This window comes from Chlamydotis macqueenii, chromosome 1, assembly GCF_036417535.1.
Source record: "Chlamydotis macqueenii isolate bChlMac1 chromosome 1, bChlMac1.mat, whole genome shotgun sequence".
In the NCBI taxonomy this organism is placed as follows: Eukaryota; Metazoa; Chordata; class Aves; order Otidiformes; family Otididae; genus Chlamydotis; species Chlamydotis macqueenii.
Window position 1 is genome coordinate 157567286 of NC_141556.1, and position 18761 is coordinate 157586046.

General features: G+C 37.5%; 2 protein-coding genes across 3 annotated transcripts in view; one reads left to right on the plus strand and one right to left on the minus strand.

Annotated features, from left to right (window-relative positions):
* Positions 1–12189, plus strand: part of FGF14 (fibroblast growth factor 14) — a 404862-nt gene extending 392673 nt beyond the window's left edge. For both annotated transcript variants that reach the window (XM_086770933.1, XM_086770942.1), the window contains exons 4-5: positions 2569–2767; positions 5362–12189. In XM_086770933.1, the coding sequence (XP_086627059.1) occupies positions 2569–2767; positions 5362–5498 (336 nt within the window). In that variant the 3' untranslated portion in view covers positions 5499–12189. The remainder of the gene's footprint in view (positions 1–2568; positions 2768–5361) is intronic.
* A 1138-nt stretch (positions 12190–13327) lies between these two features.
* The window catches only part of ITGBL1 (integrin subunit beta like 1), a 136309-nt gene continuing 130875 nt past the window's right edge, over positions 13328–18761 (minus strand). Inside the window, exons 10-11 of the mRNA XM_086741301.1 lie at positions 14947–15060; positions 13328–13419 (exon numbers count right to left, since the gene is read on the minus strand). Of these exons, the coding sequence (XP_086597427.1) occupies positions 13328–13419; positions 14947–15060 (206 nt within the window). The remainder of the gene's footprint in view (positions 13420–14946; positions 15061–18761) is intronic.

The window sequence follows — 18761 nt, forward strand, 5'->3', positions numbered from 1 at the left end:
AGCATGGAATCACAAACAGCTTTTGTTTATAGCAAAAAAAAGTGAGTGCTGGCTAAGAAGTAGTGTTTATGGTAATTGAGCTTCACAAGGAAGTAAAACTTAGTGGGGAACACAGGGGGTATCATTTGCAGTGAAGCAGGTAATGAGAGCTGTGTAGGCATCTCCTGATTAGAATCTGCTGTTTCAAGAGCCAAGGAACATGACTGGCATGCAAATGCTTGTGCTAGCCTGGAACAGGCATTCCCTCATGTGTGCCACCCTGCCTTCTGGTTTTATTTTGAGTCTCCTTGAGCCTGACTGTGATTTGAAATCAGTGGAGGAGAAAGGAGAGTAACACAAACAACAGACGTCTTAAAGTCTTGGAACAGAGAGAGAAAAAGCCCGGTGGCAGAGGAGGAGGGACAATTAAGATTATTTCCTGTCATTAGCTTTTGGTGCCTTTACTACAGCCTGTATTTGCATTTCTGCAAATAAATGCAGCTGTGCATGGAGGTGGTGAAGAAGTAGTAGTGCAAAAAATTGGCCATTGCACACATCAGAGAATATTTTTTGCATCCTGTAAATGAGTGTGACCTATAGACATTAAGTGTACTTCCTCACACAAACAGAGCAACCTGTTTCAAGGCAGGTTCACAAATTATTTCCCAGCTGCTACAGTAACTGCTTTTGGTCTGTTGCTGGATAAAATACACTCATTCTTTTTATTTGAGGTTAAAAGTTCGTCCATAATTGAGAAAGCTAATAGTATACCTGGTATCCGTTGAGACAGCTTTGCTTACGGGTGGTAACTTAACCCATGACCATACAAATGCTGTGTACCCCGTAATATTAGGAGAACTTGGCTGTGCACTAAGTCACATTTAGTGCAGATTCAGAAAAGTACTTCATCTGTGCTTTCTCGTATGGAGAACTGTGTCTTTAAGGACTTTGATTTCCAGAAAGGAAATCTGTGACAGAAACAACTGTCAAATTCTTATAATATATAGGCAGCTACGGATGGCATAAGAGCCTGAGAACACATTAGCTGCTGAGTGTTAACTCAGTACTGCGTGGGGCCAGGAGCAAAAAGAAATGAAAAATAAAAATAAAAAAATAAATTAAATTTAAAAAAACCAGACAGACAAACAAACAAACAAAAACAAAAAAAAAAAAACCCCAGACCAAACCTGTGAATGGAGAAGTGAAAATATATGACGAGGACGAGGGTAATGGTTTTAAATATAGAATGAGGGGTGTGAGGGGTAATGGTTTTAAAATAGAGGGAGGCAGATTTAGATTAGATATTAGGAGAAATTTTTTTACAATGAGGGTGGTGGAACCCTGGAACAGGTTGCCCAGAGAGGTGGTGGATGCCCCATCCCTGGAAACATTCAAGGCCAGGTTGGATGAGGTTCTGAGCAACCTGATCTGGTTGGAGATTTCCCTGCTCCTTGCAGGGGGGTTGAACTAGATCACCTTGAAAGGTCCCTTCCAACCCAAACCATTCCATGATTCTATGACTCAGTGATTCTATGATTCTATGACATTTCCAGATTTTTACTTCTTGGGAAAGATAACTGAAAGATATATAAACACGAAAACAAGGATTCGGGGCTGAGAACTTTGTGCTCTGAAAGTTTAGCGAGCCACCTCCCACTTTCCCACATCTACCTCTTCCTTTTGTGACATTACTATCTTCCACAGGTTTCAGTAGACTAGCCCGAAGACTGAAAATCACCATTCACACAGAATCCCATTTTCTCATTATATTTTAAATGTGATTTTATTTGCTTGTTAACTTGCTAGGTTTTTTTTCAAAGGATTTTGGTAAACTCTGTCTCAATACATGTTCACACTGTTTAATTTGTTACTGTTACTTGTGTTATTAAAAAAAAAAAAAAGAAATTATTATTTGGCTACTGGACTCCACAAGTTTGTGTTGAGGTTAACCTTAGTAAAGAGTTTAGGACCACTGCTCTGTTACTGAATGTGACTTCTAGAAGCATTCCAGTTTGGGGATGAATGCTGAGACTCTCAATAGGAATTAATTTTCTTTATGCAGAAATTTGTACAATAAAATTGTGTCTTCCTGCATATTTCAGGCCATGTGCACTCTAGGAAATTATATATATTTTAATATGTTAGTAGCAGCATTTTTTAATCATCAAGTATTAGTTGTTTTAAACCATAGAGAGAGTTTGTTGCATTAAGTGTGTTAAAACAGAACAACTGTTTTCTCATTAATGATATTTTAGCATAAACTTTCCAAGTCTTTACAAAGATACCCTATCAGAAAAATAAGCACAATCATAATTATGTCAGTATGCTAAATACTGTTTTTATGCCTGGGTCGCTTCCTCTATACTTTGAAGATACGCTACCCCTGTTGAACAACTGGGAAAACAGAGGCATCCATGGGATGTGAAATAACTTCATCTGGAGGTCTTCTCGAGGAAAGCAGATCTCCTGGTTTCAAAGCAGAACCTTATTATAAGCCATATATTAAACTTATCAAGAGGTATTTGTAAGTTAACAAAACAGAAGCCGCACTGTAGGGATATAATTTAACATTTACTTTTCCTCCCACAGGAACTTTTTACACCAGAGTGCAAATTCAAGGAGTCTGTTTTTGAAAATTATTATGTAATCTACTCATCCATGCTCTACAGACAACAGGAGTCCGGGAGGGCCTGGTTCTTGGGGCTGAACAAAGAAGGGCAGGTCATGAAAGGAAACAGAGTGAAGAAAACAAAACCAGCAGCTCATTTTCTACCCAAGCCATTGGAAGGTGAGCTTCAGTCCATCACTGGCAGATCCTCCTACAAATCTCACAAGAAGAGAGAATGGTTTCCAAAATATCCTTTGTGAATGCATGTGCCCTACGCAGGGGCCATTCCAACTGACAGTCGCCAAGACTGATGGAGTGGTTTTGTGCTCTGGCATAGTGATGCCAGAAAGGGCATGTGTAAAAACATTTTTTTTTCCAGGGATTAAAAGGTCGTTTTGCAAGAAAAGAAATCTTTTGTGGAAGTACATTGTGCTGGTTTTAAAATATTCTCTCAGTAGGGACAAAAGCTGTTTTGAGTCTTGCAGTGAGAAAATAGTCCTTTCATTAAACAGAATGAAATAACGGATATTGTAGGATAATTGGGAGTTATAAAGGCAATGGATGAAATGTCAGCATTTCAAAGTAAAAGCTTTCTAATACAAAACGCAAAGGTCTCTTTATAAAATAAATCATACTGTATTACTTAGCCAGTTGATGTAATGCACATAACTTGTGTAAGTTGGCCTTTATACCAAGACAGAAGCAAATAAAAGTCATACTAACCTTACACACTGAAGCGATGTCACGTTCCCTCAAAAATACGTTCATTTATATCTTGGAACTTTGGGGTTACCCTGTGTATTCCTATATCCTGTATATGGAGGCCTTTATAAACCTATGCTGCTTTTTTCTTCCTGTCTTGATGGCATTCCAAATTTCATTGGTATTATTGCTACACATAGCCTCAGTCAGTCTGAAAATTATCTCATTGCTTAACATGTGAAAACACATACCTGAGTAATGCTTTAGTTTCTTTTAACATTTTAACTTATTTTTTTTTTACTAAAGGATCAGTTTGCTAAATGTTTTAGAGTTTTATCATAAGGAAAGAATCTGAGTAATCCTATATTTTAATTTCATGTCTGAACTCAGGTTGATGCCTTAGGGCTTTCCTTGCCTTGCAAAATCTTACAGTACTTTCATGAGCTCTCAACCATATTGACACTTAATATGTCAATTGTTTTATACTAAATTGTAAGAATTGTAGGGAGGGAAAGCCAGTGGAGTTTTAAAAGCAATGTCAATTAATATGAATTAGGAAAGAAGTTATTTTTTTCATTTATGTTTGGATGGTCAGACTTTATGAAAATAGCTTAGACAAGGCTTTGAAATAACTTGCTTTACATTGCCCACGAGAGTCACCAAATATGACAGCTCAGCTATGTAATTCCTTACTTTATAGTTCCATCTTATGTTATTTGACTTAGTATTTTTGTAGGTCACAGTATTATTTCATCAAGCTCTTTTAATTAATCAGCAAAGTGTCCTAAACACAGTTACGGGGGCACTCTGAACACAAATCACAACCAGCCTCATGTACTCTAGAGAAGACGTTTAATTTCAGACTTTCAGAAGCCATGAAAGGATTTAGATTATGTCACTGGAAAGGCTAGAACAAGTATTTGATTAGTTAATGATGCTATGGGGCCCTTCATATTTATTGTGAAACTTCACACCACTGAAGATCAAGGTCAGTACTTTGATGCTCCTGCCTCCTGCTCTAATTAGCGAGGGATGAAGGGATTGTACTCTCCATGGCAGCACACAGCCGGTCCCGAAATCATCGTGTGATGATTAATTCCTTTGACTGCTTTGACATCTCTTTTAACATTGCTCTGATATATATAAATGCTACTGAAGTTAGGTCTAAGTGGAAACATTACCTGATTCATTGACATGGAAAATGAAATTGAATCATCCAAAAGCATTAATCATTAAGGCAGCTTAATGTTGTAACTGTGTAATTGAACACATGTATTTTTTTCTCAAAGGATTTAAAGTGGTTAGATAGGGACTGAAGCCCGGGGGCACACTTTTAATTCCTCTAAGAATTCAGTTAATAGTTTAATTTGGAGTTTTCTGCAGTTCTACATTCAGTGGAGATCAGTGGCTACAGCAAACATTTTTAGAAAGGAGGAAGAAAAAAACCAGAAACCTGGTGCGTACTCTCTGCAGCACTGTCCTGGACATTTCTTCACTACACACCTGAAGAGGTCATGGCCAAGCTTCTCAGATCTGGGACACAGATGTTCAAATAACTTTGTAGAACTAGACTCCAGCCTAGTCTTGCAACATAGGACTAAAAAGAACACTTAAGTCTAGACAACTATGTCATATAATCCCATTTGTTAAACACCATCTGTCTTCTCATATTTTACTTCTAAAAACTTGCAGAACGTTTATTTAAGGGGTTTTTATATATATATACATATGTGTGTGTATATATGAACATTTTTGTGTGTCTGCCTCATGCAAAGACAGAACAGTAGTTTTTAATTTCCAAGGCTTCTATAGTTTTAATTAAACAAGCAAACATACAGTTTCCTGGTGTATTTTTAAGTCAGATACAGAAGTGAGAAATTTAGAGGGTCAAGCAAAGCTGTCAGTTATGCACAACAAGTCTCTGCCAAAGTAAATACTTTCCCTTGCATGCAAGAGTAACATGGGTTATATTACAATATCAGTTATTGTAGAAGATTAATCCTATTTGAGATGGGCTCTTAAATGAGATAAATTCGTAAAAACATCTCTCCTTTTCTCTTTTCTGCCTGCAGTTGCCATGTATCGAGAACCATCTTTGCATGATATTGGAGAAACAGTGCCAAAGGCTGGGGTAACTCCAAGTAAAAGCACAAGTGCATCTGCAATAATGAATGGTGGCAAACCAGTTAACAAGAGTAAGACGACATAGCCAGATCCTCACAGGTGTTGTGACTTACTGAGTCCCGAGTGCAGTTGAGTGATTTATCCTTGCCAGACTTCCCCTCTGCAGTGTCTGTGGATCAGCTTGCGGTAAGTCGCCGACTTGCCCGCTGCTGTTTCTGAACGGAGTTGTTGCAAGCGGATAAATCTCAACATGTAGCTCCACCCACAACAAGAAGACACCTGGATGAACCAGCTAAACTCAGACCATGGAATGCCCTACCAGATATTGGAATGCCTTTTTAATATCTTTTCTGTGACTGTGACACTTCATGTGAATGACATACTTCACAAGTACACTTGATACCTTGCCTGCTGACAATTGCCCATAATCCCTTTTTGAGTCCAGTTTCAGCAAAATCCATGTGTTTAAGTTCTATTTTGTAGCACACAAATAATCAAGTAATTTCTAGTTAGATGCTGTAAACCTGTGCTATTATGGATTTCTCTTCTTCCCTTTTTTATAAGGCTGCTCGCTCCACTGTCTGTGACCTTTTTGCAGGGATTGTGTTTCTCTATAACTTAAGTGTTGCCGGTGGCTTAGTTTTGAAAGCAATCAGGGAATCAGGAAGCCTTCAAAAATCTTACTATTACAAATTATATCTATAAAGAATAGGATTGTTGTCTCTGGCTTACAATATTGATTAAATGTGAATACTCTTTAGTAACAGATACTGTGCTTCTGAGATTGGCATTATAGTGGAGGGAAGAGTGTCAAACACAACCAACGGGAAGTTTTCTGAAACGAGTGTTTGGCATCCCCCTGTAGTTTCTTTTTGTGTGTGTGTTTTATACATATCACAGGCTTACTGGTAATGGTAACATTTGCCTTGCCCAGCGAGCAAGACCCACTCGTTTTTGGGAAAGTGGGTCCAAAGAATTTTGTAGGCCTTGTAGGCCTGAATTAAGGCTCATTTTTCATCTACTAAATCTTCATTGTTTGAAAACAACCACCACCAATTAAAACAAAAATAAATAAGACTAACCAGAATTGCGCTACCTAAATCCATTTTGAATATAATCCTTTCCTGTTTTTAAGGAACTGAACTTAATGCCATTGTTATTTTTGGCTGAATCCCAATCCTACTTAGCAAAGCATGGGCAAGGATGTCGTCGTGTTCTTTTTTGCAGCACCAATGCAAAGGGTAGTTACAAATTATAGTTTAATATTTCTGGTGTTTTAAAAAAAAAGTTTTACAACTGGACATAAAAAATTTTATTTTTATTTTTAGCTAAGCATGCAAAGTCCAGTCCTGTGTATCTCACTGATATCCCAATGCGTACCTCCACCCAGCTTCCTAGGATAACATGCCCACCAAATTGCTAGATTGAAGGTGCCTTGCCTTGATCTCCGTATACTGTACTTTCTCCTACATGAACCAAGCAGAAATCAGAAGCGTTATAAAATTGAAGCCTTGGATCATGTTACCAGAAACACTATCAACACTTTGAGTTTGTCACTTGTGAACAATGAAACCAATGTTGAGAGGGGAGGGAAAGATTTGGAGAATGCCACAGAGATGCCACCAAAGTGTTGCACCTTAGTCACAGGCTTTCAGAAGACTGAAAATATGGGTACTCTCTCTATGCTTAAGAAGGTATTTGCTTCTCAGAAAGGGCAACAAGGACAAAACTGTACCTCAGTCTGGAAAACTGTGTAGCAACACTCTCTTGGCCTCTTGCTGTTACCTTGATATTTAAAGACAGAAAAAAAGGAAATAATCCATTCCTTTTTTAGCACTGTATTTCTGGCAATTTGTTTTATCACGTCTTTGTGCTGAAGTCCCTAACACAGACCGCTGGTTATTTCAAACTCCCAGTTGGCTCAGCTGAACAACTGGTTCTATCTGAATGAACCCTTCATGCTAGTTTTCAAATGTGTTCTGTTTTTTATAAGCAACATTTACTGCACTCTTCAAGGAAGCTACTGTAAAGCTGCTGAATTCTAGGTAATTTTTTTTTTCCATAGGCCAGGCTTCCTTGTTTATATATGTAATATGAGAACAGCAAGCTAACACTTGATGTTGGGTCTTTCTAGGGAGAGAATGAGTTAAGCATGAAGCCCACTATCCATGCAGAGAAAAAAAAAATATACAAACCTACTCTAATACTGTGATTAAAATGCAAAGAAACTTTGACTTAGACTGTGCCATGCCTGCTAGCACTAAATATGTGTGTGCGGGAAAAACACTTTATTAAAAACTTCAGTGCACCCTTCTCATCCCATCTGCTCCAGTGGGATTTGTGCACCGTCCCTGAGAAAATGAAGCAAAACCAAAATAATTCACATGATGAGCTGGGTGCGTGCTCTGCATCTGGAGCACCCAAGGGAGGCAGCAGCCTTGACGTACTATCCGCTGGGCCCCAGAGCAGGCCCAGACTTTCCTGCAATTATGAGAGGAGCACTTCACAATGTTTTGTGTCAGATAACACAGCTGAAGGCTACATTTTCTGTCTCTCTCATCTGAATTTCATAAGAGTTCCTAAGGAGGGAATACATGTGTTCACGTCCCATCCAGCCATCTTTTTACTCTCCCAGTGTGAAAGCCGGGAGAGAGACAGAGATGGAGACCTGGCTGAACCATGCAAGGAGGTTCTGGTTCATGGCTTGATGCTACACAAGTATTGTTTTCAACATTAAACTTTTGATTCTTGGTAATTATGATCTGCGAACCAGTTTGGGGGCTATAATTAAGGCCAGATTTAATTTTTGTAAGCAGTTAGTACGTGCTGGAAATACAGCATTTTTTAAAAAAATTATTTTCTGGTTTTGTTTCTATGGGCTAAATCCATAAGTGTGTTTAATCCAATTAATAGGTGTCCTAAAATATTTTTTCTACAATCTGTTTAAATGTAGCAAAGGGGTCTTTGTGCTTTGTTTCCTCCCTTTATTTTTGTCTCGTCTCATCTGTTGCATGGGAAGAGGATGGCAAGGATGAATTGCATGTAGTAGGTTGTGTCTGTCAAAGAACTGTTGGTCTGTATTACTAAATTTACATACATATATGCAAAGAGTTTGTCTGCATTGTACAGTTTGTGTTTATTCTTATTTGTTGTATACACAGATTCAACATGATGAATAAAACATTTATATGAAGGCATACCGGAAAACAAGAAAACAGTTTCTGTAAGAAGTAGAGTGTGCAAAACATCATTGCACTCGCCACAGGATGGTGAAATGTCATATAAATAGGTTGGCAACCTCAGTTCTCCCATTTTACCATGCCAAAGAAAATTCTAGCTCCTTAATATAATACCTCTCTTGCTGTTCTCCAGGATGAGACTTCACCATTTTCTTCCCTCTAAAATTAATTTTGCTGTTAAGAGAAAGCTGTTTTCAAATGTCTGTCACTACTAAAGTACTGTATAGTAAACCTGATGGAATCAATTTGTATTTAAAACAGATTGGGGTTTTTTGTACTTACATGTCCAGCTGTCTGTGAATCTGCAGCGTTCCAGATCTTTTGCATGCAGCTTTGTATTTCGTTCTTCTTCTGGGTTTTATCTGATCTCTGAGAGACTGTTTGCACAGCGATCCAACCTCATTTTACCATTTCATATGTTAACACTGCATATTGTCATTATCTCTCTTTTTTTTTTTAAATCTGTATTTCAGCTACAGTTCTGTTTGTCAAAATCAGTCACACCTGCACAGTTGTAGAAATCCAGTTTTAAGTAGATATGAACTACTTCAACAAAGCACTGTTTTGTTATACTTCAAAAATTTTATAACTACACAAGAATCCTTATGAGATTGCTGATATTATAGAGACTATAGAAAGTTGTCTATGGCTTTTAAGTGCTTTGTAGTTTACATAACACAGCTTTTGCTTAATTTGCTGGGGGTTTTAGCCTCTCTCAAATAATTTTTCAATATACTGTCATTTTCATAAACTTTAACTTGTGTAGAGTCAGATTGGTTCTTAACAAACTCCCTCCACTCCCAAATATCAAGTAAAGCAATTCACTTTGACTATGGTATGTACCTGAAACAGCACTAAGAACTTCTGACTTTATCTATAGATATATTGGGAAACTCTTTCTCATGGCTTAAAACCACTGGAAGCATTGAAGTATGAAAGCAGGCAGTTTGGTTCACGTATTAGAAGTGTGTCTTGCTGATCCCTCTGTTTACTGGTGTAAAGAAGAAATTATTCAGCTCAATTCAAATGGGAATGCAAGTAAAATTAGACTAAGTAAGGAGGTTATCTTTCTTTTAAATGCCCCTTTAGATAAACTCATATTCTGTGCAATGAATTTTAAAATATCTAATAACAGGGGAGGGTTTTTTTTTTTGTGATGACTAATGCAAATGCTATGACTTATTTTTAAAGATGTAATAAAATTTTTGTTCTATTACCTAGTCACAGAAATATTCAACCTAGCTTTCTTCATCCCAATATCATTTAGCTGTATCATTTAGCTACGAAGTGAGATGTCATTCTATAAAGAAGCAAGGGCAGTGCATCAGAAATTTCAGAGCTGGGACATGATTAAACGTTCATCTACATGTTTCTAAAAGAGAGTATGGCCAGGGGAAAAAAAAGATCACAAGTAGGTTAATAATTTATACAAGCAAATCAATCAACAACTGGGTTACAGGTGATGCTACAGATATGTTATATACAATAGGCATAATCCTGCAAGTCTATTGTAGAAGCATTCAGCACATTTCTGGATTGTGTTCCTTCTCTCATAAGAAGAAAGCAAGGCTATAGCCTCTTTTGTTTATAGGGTTTATCCATCTAGCCAGTAGGATATCCCCATTTATCCAATTTGGTTTTACTACCTAGAACTGCCTTTTGCCACAGGCCTGGAAGCAAGTTTTTACAGTCACTAGGTGTGAAGAACCAAGCAGTATGTTTCACTCTCTTGCGCCTCTTCCTTCTTTTAGAGTTTATGTATCTGGAATTCCTGTCACAGGGAATGAGGTGTAAAATCACAATTTATTAATACAACCATTATTTTCACATATGTGGAATAAGAATCTTATTTCTTCCGATCTCATTTTTTCTAGTGAGGAAATGAGCCACAAAACAGATCTGCTGGGAGTTACATCACCAGTTACCTCAGCATTAAGAGCGGGGGGAATGGTCAAGGAACATTATAAGAAACAGAATAAAAATTGGAAAGGAATTTATGTGTACATTATATTTTTAGTAGTCTTAGTTAATACTTTAAGGTTTATAGTGATAGCACCATTTTGTTTGATAGTTTACATTTTAATGAACCACTGACAGTAGCTGTCTTCTGAGAATATTGTAATATTTTTCCATATGTACCTTAAAAAAACACTTGCATAACACCTTTTGAAATGGTATGGCTATGTAATCCAGCCAGTAGCCAAAATGTTGGAGTTGATTGTTTTTTTTTAAAAAAAAATCTAACTAGAAATCAGAATCATCTTACACTCTTTAAGTATATAAATTTAAAACAAAAGCAAATTACAGAGTAAAGATGCATCAAATATGACATTGCAACCCTCTAAAGAATTGTTCTTCTATGAATATGAGTACTTGAAATACCACATCTGATCTATAGTATATATGAATCTGCTTATCATGCTATGAATCACGTCAAAAGCATCTACTGAACCTAGATAAGAGTTTTGATTATCTAGTATTTTCTTATTACAGTACTAAATATAAAAGGAAGGAAATCAAGGAAAACTTTGTATCTTTCATTGTTTACACTCTGATTCAGCAGATGAATGTATACGAGAAAAATCACTGCTTATAAAATGATTCGGGTAAATGGTATTCATAAACATAAACAAAACCAATAATCTGTGCTCTCCAGACACCAGGGATGACAAAATGCATACATGTGAACATTTAAGAAAATATTCCTGTTCAGCTCTCCCGAGTTTAAGGGTTATAAGTATAAAACATAAAGGATAATGTCAAGATGAATTTTACTTTGAAGATTCTTTATACTGTATCAATACATTCTAGAACTCTGCTGATATGTTGGTTATCTAAAAACAGAGCAGCTAGCAGCTTTGGGATGTACATCTCGTTATCTATCTGCATAACTTCTATATAAGTTATGCATGGACGTTTTGGTGATTATGCTCCCTGAGAACATGGGTTTCACAAGCTTTGTTTTTAGAAAGAAAGAATTCAGGTTAAGGAAAAACATTGGGTAAGAGAAAAAGAAAGCTACATTAGAAGTGGGAATAACAAAAGTTATTAAATAAATTCATTTAAATTTTTTGCATTCTATTACATGTTCTGTACCATTGTATTTTCCTATTTCAAAATTTTCCTTTCTAAAAAAAAAAGCTAATTTCTAGACAAATAATGGAAATATCTTTTTTGGTTAATATACAGTTCCCTTATTTCTGACTCATGGACTTAAAAAATCAGGACCTTGGCACCTAAATCGCAATGTTACAGGTTGGTATTAAAAAGAAATATTTTCCAACCATTTAAGCAATTTCTCGCTCAATCATGATTTCACAAAATGTAAACACTTTTGAAACAAAAATGTATGTATCTTTTTTTGCTCTAAAGAATTCAAGGGCTGCCAAAACTACATGTATAAAAAAAAAAAGAGATTCATCTGTAAATAAGTTAGGGAAGTCCCAGTAGTTGTGCATCATTCATAACTCAATGTGAGTTTCACACTGAGCAGCATTTCACCATTGGAAAATAAAAATAAAATTTTTGTTCATACCACTGCTTTGTTTGTACTTACTGTATTAAAATTTTAATTACTTTGTTGCCATTGTCTGAACATCTCTGGCTGAGACCAGCCTACTGCATAGAACAGCTGATTTTTCAAGTCAGTTGACCTTCAGGCTCCCCACTTCCACAAAAGCAGTTAAGTTCAATGAATACCACGTGTGACAGTTCAATCTGTTCCAAACAGTGATTTCTAATAGCATACAGAATTGTCATCCTAAAAGTTATTAGTATAACAAATTTTCATTTGCTTTACTTTTAAGAGGATGAGGCAACTGTACATACATAAACTGGTACGATAAAAGTACATATGAGTTGCAGGATACATATTCAGAATAACTAATCATACATTTATATCTTAATTAGTTTAATTCCTTATACTTCTATAGGTTATGTATTTGAAAGTATCGTAGTATGTAGACTAGATAACCAACTTACTGAAACAACCACAGAAACTAAGAAGTTCTCTTCTGGACAAGGGTCTGTTCAAACATTTGGCGTCTTCAGTCTATGGTTATCAGGTAATCAGACCTCAGTTATACAAATACAATTTGACCAAAAAAAATCATTAATGTTTTGATAAGCTTCCTTACAACTTCTCTCAATTTATGACCTAATGCATAATCAGGACTGTTAGCAATAAAAAAGGGCCAAACAATGTTTTTGTCAAACACCATCAAATTAATCAAACTAATTATTTGACAAATATTCAACTAGTGCTACTCTTCTACAGGAATACTGTTGCATACTGATATGGAGAGGTGACAACCAAGTGAATGATGATAAAAAAAGGTTGCTTAAGAAATATGTATTATGGGTGTAATCTCTGTCCCAGTGAATTTACCAAAAAGGTCTGGAGAAGTTCCACAGGGCCAGTATTTTATGACATCACCTTTGGAGTTTGGACTGTCCTGCCCCAAGTAATTTTTTAATTTTCTTTTTTTTTTTACTTTTGTCATGCGTTTCTTTAAAGAGCAGGCCCTCAAGTGAGTGTTCTAAAGTATTTACACCCATGTACATGTGCATGCGTGCACATCCACACCCACACACTGAGTACTTCCAAAATTAAATGTTCTAGCAGCCTAAAGAAAAAATAAACAAAAAAAACCTCCTCAGTCTTTGATGTCCTTTGTTAAGGGTTTTCTCTCCCCAGCCAGATTTCACAAGCATTTCCATTCCATCCTTCCCAGCACTCACAGTTTCCACAGCTACAAACACCATTGCCTAGAACAGAATGAATAAAGGGCAATTATCATAATTGAAATGTACTACATTAAAATGTGTTTTATGGGAAGTAAAAAGCCATGCTAAAGTAGTTCCATTGTTCCTTTATTGTTCCCCTCACCACTTTTTTTTTTTAGTTTGGAAGGAAGCAATTACTGTACCATTGCATTAAGAAGCCACCCCAACCCTACACTTACAAAGCATTAATAGCATTCTCTCAATAATTCCATCAGCAGAATTGCAAATATTGTAATTATGCCACCACTATTTGTACCAAGCTGTTGAGGCTCAGTGTTCACACTGTACCTCAAGGTACAAGGAAAAACAAGATTACTTTTAACTATCGTGAAGAAAGAAAAAGATATAAAAAGTTACAAACTGACTAGCAAGAAAAACATCACTTTGAACATTAAAAACTTTAAACTAAATTCTCAGAAGTGCTATACAAATAAATAATATCTAAAACTCTGTATTAGATGAAAAATGCGTTGGCCCTATTTTGCAGCAGGAAAACATTAAATGGTTAGCCTCATATTTTCATTTTATTTCACGATATTAAATAGTTAGCCTCATATTTTCATTTTATTTCACTATTTTTCATGACTCCTGGATGCTCAGCTTGAAACCTCTATGGGCTGTGTTTCCAATGTGAGCTCCTCTTCCTGCTGACTTTATGAAGATCTGTGAAGAGCCGCTGCAGCTGAAGATAAGGCTTCTGTTGCCTCTGTACAGGATACTTGCCCTCAGAAAAGGACCCTTGCTAATAGAGCTAGCTGGAAGACACAATTTACTACTGCCAGCCCTCCCACTCTAATCGGCTTGCACATTTCCTCCACATCTAATAATTGCTCAGCAAAGATTTTCTAAAATGAAGATTTGTAACAGGAAACAGCCAGTAAGTTAATTTAGCAATTCCCATGTTGCTCCTTGTCTCCAGATTTGTCATGAGGGTTTGTTGGCGGCCTGCCCATTGCTGTCTGCATCTGCCACCTGAACTCTCAGACAACGTTAAGGTGAAGCCGCTCTAATCACTAGCCATCACGTCATAAGAAAAACTGCCAAGCATTTCAGCCTCCCACTGAGAACCGCCTGATTGCCAGGAAGCCCTGTTAACCCACACAGCTATGCCTCTCACCTACCGAAGATCTTCAGACAAGAGAATTTTGTCTATGACTTAAATGCATTGTACGCATAGAAAGTCCAGTAAGAGAACAAAAGCTAAAGAAATCTCATGATCACAATGCTGATGCTGTAGGTCCTTTAACAAAAAGCAGGAACTTGTACTCTATTACAGTGAAAATTGCTGATGGATTTCATAGCTGGCTTACTTATTTAAATTCATACTCAGGCTTTCACCTGTTATTTTGAAACCTTAAGTTGATTATCACGCTGCATGAAGAAATAATTATAGCAGGTTTGAATAACCAACAAATGTACTTCCCCAAGAAGAAGCTGAGCTTTGTCTAACATAATTCCCATCAACACAGTTTGCTTCTTAGAGCAATTAAATGTTAGCCTCTACTGCACCTGTGCAAATGAGACCGTCATGTTTGTCACAGTCTCTGTCATCGCATTCACAGAAATCGCCCGAAATGTACCATTCCTGTGGTGAACAGATGCACTTTCCACAGTGGCAGGAACCTGAAATCACAAAAATTATTACTTGCAGTCAAAGAGCACTGGCATTTTCAGAGTAGAAAAATAACATCCCCAGACACACACGTGCACACACACACGTGCACACATGCACAAAATTGCTGTCTAAGAAGCTATTGTATAAAAGAAAATAATCAAGCTAAAAGCTTTTTGAATAAAAGGATTATTTCAAGGTGAGCTAGAGTATGGCGGGACACTACTACTAATGCTTTGATACTGCTCTTTCACTTATTCAGGACTCACATTTTGAAGCTTTTCTTTGGTTTCAGAGACCTACAATCAGAGCTACTCTTCCCAGTAATCGTTCTTTTTTTTTTTTTTTTGAGTAGAAAAGCTCAAATTGTCTCTGACACACTGTTACTGAAGGCAATGAAATCGTACCTGGGAAGAAAATGGCCCTCCTCATCTAAAGCCTTCAGGAACAAGTCCACAAAAGACCAGGGGTGCCTAAGACTAACATTTAGACTCCTACAGTCCTCATCACCACAAATGAATCTGCTCCACCTCCCATGAAATTAGTAAATATTTGCTCTAGGTCAGAAAGGGTTTGTGCCCCTAACTGCGGTTCAGCAGTTTGGTCATTCCTGCAGAGTACCCCAATGCCCTTTGTTAGGATAAGCTGCTCTTGTCCTCCTCAGGGATGTCAGGTGGCACCCTTACAGGCAAAGGAGGGACTTTATGGTGACATCTGAGTGATGTTGTAACCCACCAAGCACCAGAAAGGGAAGACTCAGAGACATCCCTCCCTCCAGGAGAAGGTTCATGTGTCCAGTTCCTGGAAAGGGACAGTTGCCCCCAGGCAATCATGTGTTAGGAAGCCTGTAGCCTGAGAAGGGTGTGAGAGAGGCTTTTCTGCAAGGAGAAATGCCACTGGGAGATGGTGCTTCCTCCTGGCTGATTCCAACACCCAAATGAAGAGAGCTGGCTTTTACAGAGCCCATCCTCTGCTGCCTGACCCTATCCAGAGTTCAGACACTTAAAATGCCAAGGTGGGGTGCTTAGTAACTGCTGAGCAAAAATCCTTTTGTGGACCTAGCCCTAAGAACCCATTACAGCACAAATCAATACAAAAATATCAAAAAACAAATAAATCGTAACAAAGAATACACATATAACTTTCAATTATGGGAGGAGGAGTTTAAAAAAAATTGCCAAAGAAGCTGTTGACCTTTAACAGAACACACTTATAAATTAGTTAAATGCTGTTGAAAATCCCATCCTCTTGCAATATTTCCAGAATGATTCCAGTACAAAGTCACCAATGCGTTTAATGCAACATAAAAGAAAAATGCATAGAAGGAAGCATGTTTATGGCAGACTGTAACCTAAACAGAATTCATGGGTTACTTAACAGGGCCTGAGCCAAAGTGTATAAAATTATGCTTTTCCATCCTTCCATTCCTTTCAGTGACCTCTGAATAAAATCCACAGTAAAAATCCAAATACATATTTAAAAAAAAAATGTGGCTCTCTCAATATCAACCAAATTTCCCCAGGTTTTTCCCATAAATACTGAAGTGTCTCTGATCGCTGGAACTTAATTCTTTAAAACTTCAGAACAGCCTCAGCAGAGTACCTAATTTTTTCATTAAAAATGTAAGTGTTTATTGTAAGTCACTAAAAATTAACTCAGGAGTAATTTTAGAGAAATGCTGTTTTAACTTACAACATACAGAACATGTAAATATGTACAGGAAGACCCAGTGATTGGAACATTTGGGGATGGGAGTATTTGTTTAAGCATCTACTTTTTTTTTCTGTGAGTTCTGAGCATTGCTTACTGAGTCATGGGCTCAGAAAATACTGACATTCCTTACAAGGATAAAAATGCTGTTGCATAAAGAGACAGTGGAGGGTAGCACATATATTGCATGCTTGCTGTATGTGAGCCACACTAAGATATCCTTGCCGGTACTTTAAACGGAATGTCTCTGTCTATAGAAACTACAAGGTACTGACAGCTGAAAAGAATGATGAATAGTATGAGAATTTTAGTGAAATTAAAGCAGTTAATAAGAGCATGACGTTGTGAGAAACCTGCAGTGATCCTGCATAAGCAAGCACTGATGCTGCCACTGACGGATGCCCACGATGTTTAAAACGATTTTGCAGAAGACACAGCAAATTTAACACCAAGTCAACCAAGAAAGATCAGGCTCCATAATGTAAAATCTGTTAGGGAGAATGAATGTATCGAGTCTTCTCCCTGAACAGAGCATGCTGCTCTGGGAAGCTCCTCAGTTTAATTAAAATGAGTCTAATGAGTTGCAGGGTGTTCCCTGGGATCCCAGCCAGATCCTCTTGGATGGGATTTGGCTCATTACCCAACCTGCGTCCTGCACTGTTACAGTGGCCATCTGCAGCCCTACATTTGCTGCCAGGGAGGCAGCAGCGTGGTGGGTGTTGCTGTTTTCCTTGGGAAGGGCTTTTACTACAGGTGGCATAGTCAGCAAGCCAAGGTTTTGAAAACAGCCCACAAATGTGGATGTCCAACTTTGCTTATATTAACAGAGTGTAATTTTTTGAAAGTATTCAGCAGTTACCTCCTGAAGAACAGGACTCCTTACAGTCTATTAAATCTGACATACAGAAACTCAACCTCCCTCAATCCATTATAGCACTTGCGTATCTCGGCTAGGTTTCCACCAAAGATGGAATAATGACCACTGCTGCACGGGTTTGAAATTCCCTTTTATTTGACCAGTAATGGTTACTTATTGCTCAATGTAATGAAACAATGAGAACAATTAGTCATTTTGGCCTCCGGATAGTGCCTATCACACTAGCTATGAAGAACATTTTCAAGTATGGGTACCCAGTAAGGCATGGTTTCCGGATACATATTTAAGCATAAAAAACAGATTTGCCTAAAAACAACCCCAAACAAACAAAAGCTAAGCAAGGAAACAAAAGATGCAAGTAATTTGACTGCCTTTGCCTGTGATCCCCATCCTGCTCAGAGAAGAGGCAGGAGACAGTAGCCTCCTTGGATGTTCACTAGCCACAGGCTTCTGGAAGTTATCTTACGTAGATATTTCTCTGCTGGGACAACCACTTCCATATGACCAGCTATTCCCATAATAAAGCTGCTATAACATCTAATTTGACATAGCTTTATTATATTGACTGTCCTCAGGACAACCTTTCATCATATGGGAAGCTTACCTGTGCTTGAAGGCTGAAAAAAATGTAAAAAAGAAAATAAATAAATTCCACTAGTGTTGCTGAATATGGACTTAGGGTCAGTTTTGTATTTTCCATAGAAAGTAAATGCTGGTTAACGTTGCACTAATACGTGAGAAAATCTGGGCCTTTGGAGCCTCCATCCATACAGCCAGGTTTAAAAGCGCTACCTGCCTGCCACTAGTTACAACCTAGAGCAGCTTTCAGATCCCAAACCATCCCCTGGGCAGCACAGCCAGCAGAGGGAAAAAAAATCCTTGATGTCTCTGCAAATTCCTGCCAGATTATCCGCTTCCAAAGCCTCAACATAAATTGTAGCCTTGATATACGTACTCAAAGCTAATTGTTCTCAGAGCAAGAGCCACAGACTGGAATAAATAGCTCTCAGCCATCCTTACAAAAAGGTAGCAGAAAATACAAAAATTTTAAAATTCAACATCATTGTTTATGCTTAGATTTATTTATAATCTTATATACAGCATTTTATTGATTTTAAGCATATT